The sequence below is a fragment of the Gavialis gangeticus genome, unplaced genomic scaffold, assembly GCF_001723915.1.
Source record: "Gavialis gangeticus isolate Ggan-Ray unplaced genomic scaffold, GavGan_comp1, whole genome shotgun sequence".
Classification (NCBI taxonomy): domain Eukaryota; kingdom Metazoa; phylum Chordata; order Crocodylia; family Gavialidae; genus Gavialis; species Gavialis gangeticus.
In genome coordinates, this window is record NW_017729013.1 from 7,080,717 (window position 1) to 7,091,771 (window position 11,055).

Sequence of the window (11,055 nt, forward strand, 5' to 3'; positions counted from 1 at the left end):
AAAAAAAAAAAAAAAAAAAAAAAAAAGATCATGCTAAAGATGTTGATGGTTCTTGGATAGCAGCTCAGGCACTTAGGTTTTAAGGCTTATAGATGCAAATAGGTTTGGGTTCCTTCTGAAATGTCACTTGCAGTTCCAGTCGAATGTAGCTGAAGTGTGGTGGCTTTTGGGGTCGTGAGGGACAGCATTAGTGTATGTAAACTTGGTGTCTGTGGTTCCCCTCTGCACAATTGTTTCCTTAGGTTGGCTATACGGTACGCTTTGAAGATCTTACATCTGAAGAAACTAGAATCAAGTTCCTAACGGATGGGATGCTTCTCCGAGAAGCCATTGGGGACCCCTTGCTGCGCAAATACAGCATTGTCATTCTGGACGAAGCTCATGAGAGGACAATACACACTGATGTACTCTTTGGAGTGGTCAAAGCAGCACAAAAGAAGCGGAAGGAGCTGGGCAAATTGCCACTCAAAGTGAGCGCTGGGTGGTGGTGGGTGGGGGGAGCGGGTGGCAGTGGGCATCTGAATGCAATTAGACTGAGGAGGGGAAGTGGGAGGGAGGTTTCTCTTGGGTATCTAGGAGTGAGGTCCATGGCTTGTTTAATTTTACTATGCTGGATACATCTCCTTTCCCAAAAAACAGCTTTTAGGTCTGAGGTAAAGGTCTATGCAAGGAGTTTAGCCATATTTGTGACAGAAAACCTTTCAGCACCTTTCTCCACTCACTGTGTGGTCCCTGGGATCATGGCTATAACTTCCTGAAGTGGGAGTTGATGGTTTTAGGCTTGAAAATTGAAACTACTTCTTTTCTGTTACGAATGCTATTCTTGCCTTTGGCTCCTTTGGGCATTGATCATAGCAACCTAAAGTGACTGGAATTTGCTAGGCAGGCTGGCATCTTGGGCTGGCTTTGTGATGCTAGCTGTGCCTTCTTCCCATTTAATAGGTGGTCGTCATGTCGGCTACCATGGATGTAGACCAGTTCTCTCAATACTTCAACGGAGCTCCAGTCCTCTACCTAGAAGGCCGGCAACATCCTATCCAGATCTTTTACACCAAACAGCCTCAGAGTGATTACCTCCAGGCAGCACTGGTATCAGTCTTCCAGATCCATCAGGTCTGTGTGTGGGACTTTGCATTTCTGTTGCCACTGGAAATTTCTCCTGTTCTGATTCCTTCAGTTCACAGAGTGGTTTTCCTGTGAAAGTGAAAGTTTAATTAGTCCTGCCTTCTTTCAGAAGCTTCCTGTCTCATAGAGTATGCTGAGAAGGTGATAGTGTCAGGTAGATAGTGCTTAGGTGAGAACATGACTGGAAGACCTCGCACCCAGGGGAGTAATGTATTTGCATGCATTACTTACAGTACTGTGGAGTCCATGAAGCGCTCTAGAATGGAGTAATGCCACTCTGAGTGTGCATAAGATTGCTTCCCTGATTTAGTGGTTGAGATTAATACAGAGAAAATGGAAATCTATTCAAATAAAAGCTCATAAACATTTTATGACTACCACTAAGTAGCTGAACGATTAAGTGCCAGGTGGATAGGTAGCCTTGAGTTTTTCAAGGAAATGCCTGCAGCACTGTTCCTGGATGAGACATCTGGTACGTCTTCTCTACTTTGTAAGATAGAGACTTAGTGCTTCTTGGAGCTCTCTGTGGTAACTCTTAATGGGAATATATAATGGAAAGCCATTAAATAAAGCATTAATGCCCTGTGTCTAATCTTGCAATCATAGCATTTTTGCAGCAATTAAATGCTAGTGTGGAGATAAAAGGAGATGGCTAAGCAAGGCACCTAAGCCCTTAGCCCTTCTAACAAGCCTGCCCACACATGCTTATTCTTCTGTTATGTTATGCAACTCTCCGGTCCATCCAAATAAGCAATACACTCAAGGTTTCTGATTCAACAGCTGGGCCAGTAACCACATGAAACCTTAAGTGGGTGAGGAGAGGCATGGAGAGATGTTTCAAGTGCCTTTAATAAAGCACTGGAAAAAGTGAAGGACAGACCTTGCATAATGTTGAACTGCTACACGTTGGTCTGAACTGCACCGAAGTGTGTGTGTGTGTGTGTGTGTGTGTGTGTGGTTAAGACTCAATCCTGCAGTGACTCAAGCAGGTGCTGCAGCAAATGTCCAGCCCCTTGCATGGTGTGCACAAACTCAGCAATGCTCTTTGGTTTCTCTGTCTCTCCTGCTATTGGGAGGAGAGCCCAGAAGCTTGTTTCTTGCTGACATCCGTTGCCGCCTTTCTGCTTGACCCTCCGACTCCCTCCAAACCAGCTTACACCAATTTCTGATTTTTTTTCTTCCCTCTCCAAGGAAGCACCTTCTTCTCAGGACATCCTTGTGTTTCTGACGGGTCAGGAAGAGATCGAAGCAATGACTAAAACTTGCAGAGACATTGCAAAGCATCTCCCTGATGGCTGCCCGCAGATGGTGGTGTTGCCTCTGTATGCTTCACTGCCCTACTCACAGCAACTCCGGGTCTTTCAGGCTGCACCCAAGGTGAGCCAGGCCACCAGGGCAGGTAACCAGCATGCTGTTATCCAAGGGGCTTGAAAAGAAAGGTGATTAGTTGTTTTATAGGGTAGCAGTGTTCGAGAAGCTAAGGATTTAAGCCCAGTAACAATTAAGCCTGGAAATGCAAATAAGGAACAAAAGCAAAAATAGCGTTAAGTGGTGCTATGTGAAGCAAAGTTAGGTGACAAAACAAGACAGCTCCAAGGTTGTGAGTATGAAACTGAGACAGGGAGGCCTTGAGAAGCACTGAAGTGGTATGAAGCCTTGGACATGAGTAATTGCAGAATATACTTACTGACATCAAAAATTACTCGGTTTAAAAAGTTTGTCATCTGAAACCAGTTCAGGTTGGACCCAGTGAGCTTAGTTTTCCTTTATTATTTTGGATTAACTGGTCGTAACAGAGATATTATTTGTTTGTTTGAATGCCCTTGAAAGGCCATATGCCACCTGGAATAGGTGGGTAAAATCAGTTTGCATTAGTCCTATTGCCTAGTGACACTAGGGTAAGTGGCTTTAGTCTGATGGTAGGGATTAGCTTTGATGCCTTAACATTAGCAGCTGTAGTGAAATAATTGTCCTGGATCCATGCGAAGAGTGGAGCAAGAAGACTGGGCCAGAGCCTTGGTTTTCTGTATAAAGTTCCCTGCAGACTGATGTCCATGTTGTAAAAAAACACTATGGTTGGTCAGTGTCTGGGTCAGATTGAATTCCAAGGGGGACTTGGATGTGCCCTGGAGTTAAGACACTTTGACAGCACTACACATAGGAGCACCTATACTGCTTCATCCTGTGCTGTACCTTTTCTGTGGATAAATAGGAGCTCAGGCCTATGGGGATCATAAACCAGTACCTGCCAGTAGCAGCGAAAGCAAAGTTTAAAGGCTGCTCCGAAAACAGCTGTTCTGGTCCCCTATTTTGTTGTGGTGAGTACGGTGCATCTGTGGTTTGCTTTTACTGACTGTTTTGCGTTTGCAAACTTGCTCTTTATAGAGACCTGGTCAGTAGTTAGAGCTTATTGGCTGCACCAGCTAGTACAGTGAAACATAGTAGTTTAACTACAATAGCTTGACCAGGCCTGCTTAAAAGACATACAGAAGTGAATCTTGCACACTGAAGAAGACAGGTAGGGACTCCTGCATGACAACTAAGCTTTGAGATGGTTTTTGACTAGCTTTTGTTTGCTCTTCATCATAGGGGTATCGCAAAGTGATCCTGTCAACCAACATTGCAGAAACCTCCATCACCATCACAGGAATAAAATTTGTATTGGACACGGGCATGGTTAAAGCAAAGAAGTACAACCCTGGTGAGGGAGGGCTTGTGGTGGGATGCATCATGTGGAAATAGCTTTGAATTTGCTACATGTTTTAGTTGAGGCACTGACAGCAGTTAATTTAAAAACAAATCCTCTGCTGTAGGCTTGATTAACATGTCAAATTTCCTCCAGTCAGTTGCATTCTTTTCTCCCGTGACTACTGCACCCTGGGTTAGAGTGCATGTGGGCCATCCATTTGGGAGGGGAAGACATCAGCTAAGTGTGGAATTCTGCAGTCCTCCAGCACTATGAAATGACATCAGATGGGCACAGCACAACCTTGCTGTCTTCTTATCAGACCTTTCCTTCAAGCCCAGCATCAGTTGAGAGGCACTGGGCGAATTTGTATTGGCTGCACTTCTGTATGTGGGAGGGTTGTGGCTGATGTGCATGCTTTCACTTGTCCAGAAAGTGGCCTAGAGATACTGGCAGTTCAGCGTGTGTCAAAAGCCCAGGCCTGGCAGCGGACGGGGCGAGCAGGACGAGAGGACAGTGGGACCTGTTACCGGTTGTACACGGAGGACGAGTTTGAGAAGTTTGATAAAATGACGATACCCGAGATACAGAGGTGAGGTTGGCATTCTCTCCCCAAGCCCTGCTTTTGCCACTGGGTGCTGTCCCTCAGCCAGATTGTGTGTGAAGGCCTGGAAAGGAGGCCACTGGAGTTTGCAAGTGGATATGGAGACCCATTAGCAGCTTTGGCTGAGGAAAACCATTTAAAGCTTGGAAAGGGAACTGCATACCCATTGTGCTTACCTTGTTCTTGCAGCTTAGCACAGCTGCCAGTGTCTTGTGGTGTATGGGCCTGTACCTGTTTGAGCTCAGGCATTTGCTGTCCCATCAGCCCTTATTGGGAGGAGGAAAGTACCAGAAATGAGAGGAATGGGATGCCTCTCGAGTCTTGTAGGTTTTTCTCTCCACTCTTTTTCAGTTTGTGTTGTCCTGTCCCATGTCATGGCATGAATGTTCATACTAGGAGGTTTGTTGAGGTTACTAGGGGTGGCTGGAGGAGTGTATTTGCACCCTTTGTTTCCTCCTAGATCTCATGACGGGGTCTCAGATGGGGTCAGTGGGGAGGACCCATCCTCCTGGCTCATCTTAGTTATTATCTTTCAATCATCTTCTCTGTGTGTGGTGCCCCTTTTCCTCCTTTTACCCCTCACCATTCCTGATGAAATGAATCTCAAAGATTTCTGCTGCAGCTGTGGTTATTCTTCCTTGTTGCATCTCACTTCACTTCACCTCTGGGACTGGAGGTGCTGCTTGAAGAAGCTAGCTGGTCTGTTGTGGGAGTGGCAGAGTAGTGCGGCTTGGTGTTCTTGGTGTATTTGGGGCCAGATTGGGGCCGGCATTTCTTTTCATGAAGAAATGAACTAGAGATGAAATAGCTACAGCAGGTTGCAGCTATTCAGACCTGGAAGAGTATCCTCGACTTATTTCCAAAATGAGGGCTTTGTCTGTCTTGTGCCCACAGCCTCCCTAAACTCAGGATGATGGGGTTCCACAGTTACCCTTGGGCTGCTCTCCCTCAAGGGGCAGAATTTCAGGGGTGCCAGTTGAGCAGGTTTGACTAGGTGACCTCAACAGCCGAAACAGGTGATTGATTCATGTCCTTTCCTCTCTCTTTCGGCAGGTGTAACTTGGCCAATGTGATGCTGCAGCTCCTGGCTCTTAGAATTCCCAATGTGCTTACTTTTGATTTTATGGCCAAACCATCTCCAGGTAAAGGGATGTGTGGGGGGTAGCGTTGGCAGGAATGAGCAAGTGGGTCATTGAGGCATTGTCTGGAAATAGAAGTGTTGACGGAGCTGATGAGAACGGAGTGGAAAGGAAGTGCAACACTGCTGTACTACTGCATGCTCCCACAGCCAGTTTAGCTGGCAGGTGAACCTATAGAAATTTCCTGTCATCTGAAAATTCATAGAAGTGCTTGCTGTCTGCATTGTCACAGCAGGCACGCTGATGGTGGAAGCTGGGGAATTCAACTTCCCAACAGAGTGAGGAGCACCATGAGTTAAGAGTAGGTTTGAGCTACAGTGAGTCAGAAGTTGGCGATGGGGAGGGTGGCCGCTAGAGAAGGAAGGGTAGTCTGAAGAAGTTCTTACAGAGCTGCTACTAAAGGAGTGTGAGGTCAGCCCTAGCTTTGCATCTGTTTTTAGCGTTTAAGAGAGAAATAGTGAATGTGGTATCAGTGGAAAGTGTGGGGTGAGTGGTTCTGGAGACTCTAATCGCTGAACAGGCAGAGCACACCGCTGCCCAAGGTCCTTTCCTCTAACCAAATAAACTCTCTAGGCCTTTTTGCTTCTAGCCAACAATGGTGGCAAGTCGCTGCACCTTTTTTGTCTTTGTAGATGCGGTTCAAGCAGCCATTGAGCAACTGGATCTGCTGGGGGCTGTGGAACGGAAGGAGGATCAGCTTGTTCTGACTCCACTGGGAAGGAAGATGGCAGCATTTCCTCTGGAACCCAAGTTCTCTAAAGTAAAAACTACAGGCAGTGAGCTCTTTATTTTTAAGTGGATGTTGTTTTATTCGTGATTAATCTCTTTTATTTCCGAGTTCCTTAAACTGCTGTTGAATCAAAAGTAGGAGGTTCCATTTGGGTTGAGTTTCTTACAGCTCCGTTCTGATTTCACAGCCAATTCCCATGTCAGGTGCAATGATGCAACAGGTTCTGTACTGGTGATGTCACCTGGTACATTCTGAGTAGTACACATGCAAGGAACAGCAGTGGATGCATCTTCTGACCTCATTCTTTATTGACTAACTTCAGTGAGTTGCTGTTTGCACTCCCAGATCCCAGAGTGAGGGCTTCATAGATGCAGTGATGCATATCCTGAGCTTCATAGTATGTATTAGAATAGCCTTGGTTTTCTTTTACAGGCACTGTGCTGGTTTGCCTCTGTCATATCTTGCCTCTATCACATCATATCAAGAGAAATTTTATAATCCTGTTCATTCAGCTAATGCTTCTCATACTGAAATGAAGCTCAGTGGCCTGAAAATCCTAGGGTGGCCTGTAGTGATCATCCCTAGTGATGGGTACAACCTTGGACACCCTCCAGGGCTCTGATAGGGTGGTTGCTTTTTCACAAGAGAAGTTAGTTGCATGTTCCCAGAAGGGCTGCTTTCAACTCTTCCCAGTTCCTGCATAAATAAACCTATTTTGAAATGTTCTTAAAATTAGTTGTTTGTGTTCTGATAGCATGAGTGTGTCTATATATCTTTGTCTCAATAATAAATGAAGCTTAGCTTGTTCAGATAAGGAACGCTTAAACAATAAGCCTTGATGATAGAGTTATTATCGGTATCTCTTTAATGCTGTGAGGAGCAGTGTTCCATTGGCAGGAAGATTAATAAGCCATGGACACTAAGATGTCTTTTCTCACCTTCTTCTATACCTTCAAAACTAAACCTAGAGTTCCCATCTCTCTGCTGGCTCATACTGAGCTGACTTTTAGCCTAACCTGCAGTAATCATCTTCTGAACAGCGTCCACCAGGGTTACTATGGTGTTGGTAGCTGGTAAAGTCCAGTAGCTTTTGAGCTGGTGAAACCCACTGAAGCAGCTCTCTGTGCTTCACAGACCATCCTCATGTCTCCCAAGTACCACTGCACAGAGGAGATCCTGACCATCATATCCCTGCTGTCCGTGGACAGTGTGCTTTACAATCCCCCATCCCGGCGGGATGAAGTGCAGTCTGTCAGGAAGAAGTTCATCTCCAGTGAAGGGGATCATCTTACCCTGCTCAGTGTCTACAGGGCCTTCAAAAATGTCAGCGGCAATAAGGTAGGTGATACCTAAGCCCCTGGAGATGCCAAAATAACAGATTTCCTTGGGGACATGATGTTGAGACTTTCCCCTTGTATATCTGTACAGCTGGGTAGCCTTTGTTGCAATTAGTAGAGTATTTACTCTTACAAGACACTTCTGAGATATGGAAGGACTGACTATTGTCACTTTACAGATGAGGATAACTGACTTGCCCAGGATGTCACAAGTGTGTAGTGGAGCTGGGAACTGGAGTCCTGTTGATGTCATTCCAGTTGCACAGTGCGGACTAACATGAAATGCCTGGGATTGCACTTGAGCATTTTTGAGTGTGTTACAAAGACACTGAATACATTTGACTTGTCTGGTAAATCCAAATAGTGTTTTCAGAACTGGCAAACTCCCCAGTCTCATTTCTCAATGTGTAGAAGAGAACACCATCTCCTGTAGTGCCTTTCTTACCTCTGGGTGTACCATGACTGTTATCCAACAACGCACAGCAAGCCCACCAAATAGTTTAGGATAGGAAATGAACTGCAATGCATCTGATTGGAACTGCTGGAGAGATTTTTAGATAGGGTGGGGCAGCCAAAGGTAGGAACCAAGCTTGCATTGTTCTCTTGGAAGAAAGGATTGTGATCTTTAAAGATAAGTGGTTGGGGACCCTGCTTTACCCAAGGCTGTCTCTAGAATGCTTGGGGAAGAAGTGGATTGTTTTATCTCCTGCTTGCTCTCTTGCAGGAGTGGTGCAAAGAGAACTTTGTGAATGGCCGGAATATGCTGCTAGTATCGGATGTCAGAGCTCAGCTCAGGGACATATGTGTAAAGGTAATTCATTGCAGTATGACTTTTCTTCCATTGTTGGCTCTGTATCTTTTCTGCCCCCAAATGGTTTCTCTGTCCAGATGCCAGCAGAGGGAAATGCATTCATAACTTCAGGTCCAAGTCTAAGTGCTGATGAGCTTGGAACTGACTCAGTCCCATAAAGAAGTCAGCTTGGTCTTGTCTTGGGCAGCATTGTCTTGGGCAGCAGATCTGTGGGCATGTCTTAAAGGTAGAGTTATCCTGAACTAGCCTAAATGAGATTGAGCATCCTTAATGGAAATCCTTGTCTATGCCAGATCCATGTAGTTATGTCCAGAATGTTTCTGATCTAGCCTGTGTGCTGGGAGGGGTTTCTAGTGAAATATTCTATGGTCCTAAGCAGACCACTGAAGTAGCTTGCTTTAATGAGCTAATCTGTGGGATGTGTGTGCAGGCCAGTTTGCTGTCTTGTAGCGTGGGGCCTGTCTCAGTAATATGAGAACAGTACTTTATGTAGATAACTTTCAAGTGGAATTGTTCCGTTTGGGTGGGCAGTTGTGAAATGAAAGCAAAAGATGAGCACTGAGAACTTTTAATTAGGCTGTCATTAAGTGTGCACTGCTGAGTGGCTTAGAGCTTGCCTGCCTGACTACACAGCTTCTTGTCTCTGTGCATATAGTGCCAGAGTGCAGCAGAAATGGAGCAGGCAACTGTGGGTTTCCAACACTGAGCCAAGATAGTTGAATTCCAGTGTAGAAGGGAGGTGATAGACAAGATATTACAGCTCAGCTGGAATTGTGGGATAGTAATGGAGGACTAACAGCACCTGGGCTAGATCTGATTTGCATTCTCATGGCTAGGTAGGCAGCTTGTCAGCTGGGACTGAAGGAAAACCTGACCATATGTCCTCAACTACACATGTTGGTGTAGGCTTAATGCACACTGCCAGCTAGAACTAGAGGTTTTTCAGTACAGGTGGAAGTGGGACTGGGGACTATACCCGGGCTATAGCTTGGCCCATCTCCACAGGGGAAGATAGCCTCAGTGTTGGAGTTTGCATTCCTGTTCCTTTTGAGCCCTTGGTCTTGCAGAAGCCCATCCTGGCTTACATTGCAGCTCAACTCTAGGTTGGTGTAGGGAGCCTGTGTGTAGGGTGCTATGTTATCTCTCTCTCTCTTGTTCCTGACCAGTTCTCCATGCCCATCGAGTCCTCCCGCTCGGATACAGGGAACATCCGCCGCTGCCTAGCTCATAGCCTCTTTATGAATGCTGCAGAGCTACAGCCAGATGGCACCTATGTCACTGCAGACACCCACCAGCTGGTGGCCATCCACCCATCCTCTGTCCTCTTCCACTGCAAGCCAGCCTGTGTCCTTTACAATGAACTGCTTCACACCAACAAATGCTACATGCGGGACCTGTGTGTGGTGGATGCAGACTGGCTGTATGACGCTGCACCAGATTATTTCCGTAGGAAGCTAAGAACAGCCAAGAACTGACCAGTACTTGGCGATGTTGGACCATCTGCCTGGGATTTTTAGGGTCACAGTCAGATGTTTTTTGTAATGAACATACAGAAGCAAGAGAACTTTGCTTTGGCAATCAGGTACAACCTTACAGAAAAACAGCTTCGTCCTGAAAGCTGGACCTCACGAATCTCCACTGGCTTAGAACAATCATCCTTTGTTACAAGGAATTATGTAAGGGCGAACATAATGTATGTAGTGTGTGTATGTGTGTGTGTGTGTACACACACACGTACTATATATACATAGTTGAGCAGAATAAGGGGCATCAGATTCCAGTTTTTAAGATGAGCTCAAGTTTTACTGGGGTAGGTATAAAGAAATGAGATCCCAAGAACTCTGCTGAGCAGATTTGAGTTTTTGGTTTTTACAGTTGCCCTTGTATCCTTTGCAAGTTTTATTGGGGGGGGGGGAATTAGATCATTCTTCTTTCTCTGTATAGATATAGGTATATGTAGAGAAAATGCCTTTTTAAATGTATGTTTTTAGGAAGGGAGGTGCTAATGTCTTTTACCTCATCAGGCATCTTTCTGCCTAATGTTGGTCTCTCCACCTTATTTTGAGACATTCAAGGGCCAGTAAAGGGTTCCCTGAATTGACACTTCATTGCCTGTGCCTGTCTGAGACATAAACCATCTGGGCTCGATAGTCATGCAGTGCCCAAGAGCGGTTGTCAGCAACCCATGCATTCTACACCACCTTACAGCTCTGTTTTTACTTCTAAACATTATTTCTCAGAATATTTTGTGTGTGTGGAGATTAGATTGCCAGTGTCTGCATTTTGCCAATCGTGTTTGACCAGTCTTCGTTGCTGGGAGAGGTGTCTCTTGACTCGACAGCCAGGTGTCAAAGCAGAAGCCCAGGCCCTGTTCCAGACTAAACCCAGCATGTTAGCACCAAAACCCCCCTCTTAACTATGGTGCATGCCCACATGCATAAAGCTCTATGTTTTGCTAACCTCAAGCACTATCTGATCTATTGCTTTAGCTAATCAGGTAGCAACTTTCACAAAAGACTATGAAGATGTCTGCTGGAGTCAGACTTCCATTGAGAACCCTTTATTACTTCCATTAGGGCTTTACACCAGCCATTCCTCTGCTTTTTCTTTCCCCCTTAATTTA

At 45.6% G+C, this 11,055-nt stretch overlaps 1 protein-coding gene across 1 annotated transcript in view; it reads left to right on the forward strand.

Moving 5' to 3' along the window:
• Nucleotides 1-10,388, forward strand: part of DHX33 (DEAH-box helicase 33) — an 11,841-nt gene extending 1,453 nt beyond the window's left edge. Inside the window, exons 2-12 of the mRNA XM_019511434.1 lie at nt 243-470; nt 943-1,113; nt 2,317-2,502; nt 3,715-3,826; nt 4,244-4,403; nt 5,469-5,557; nt 6,187-6,314; nt 7,419-7,622; nt 8,346-8,432; nt 9,599-10,150; nt 10,377-10,388. Of these exons, the coding sequence (XP_019366979.1) occupies nt 312-470; nt 943-1,113; nt 2,317-2,502; nt 3,715-3,826; nt 4,244-4,403; nt 5,469-5,557; nt 6,187-6,314; nt 7,419-7,622; nt 8,346-8,432; nt 9,599-9,907 (1,605 nt within the window). The 5' untranslated portion in view covers nt 243-311 and the 3' untranslated portion in view covers nt 9,908-10,150; nt 10,377-10,388. The remainder of the gene's footprint in view (nt 1-242; nt 471-942; nt 1,114-2,316; nt 2,503-3,714; nt 3,827-4,243; nt 4,404-5,468; nt 5,558-6,186; nt 6,315-7,418; nt 7,623-8,345; nt 8,433-9,598; nt 10,151-10,376) is intronic.
• The last annotated feature ends 667 nt before the right edge of the window (nt 10,389-11,055 follow it).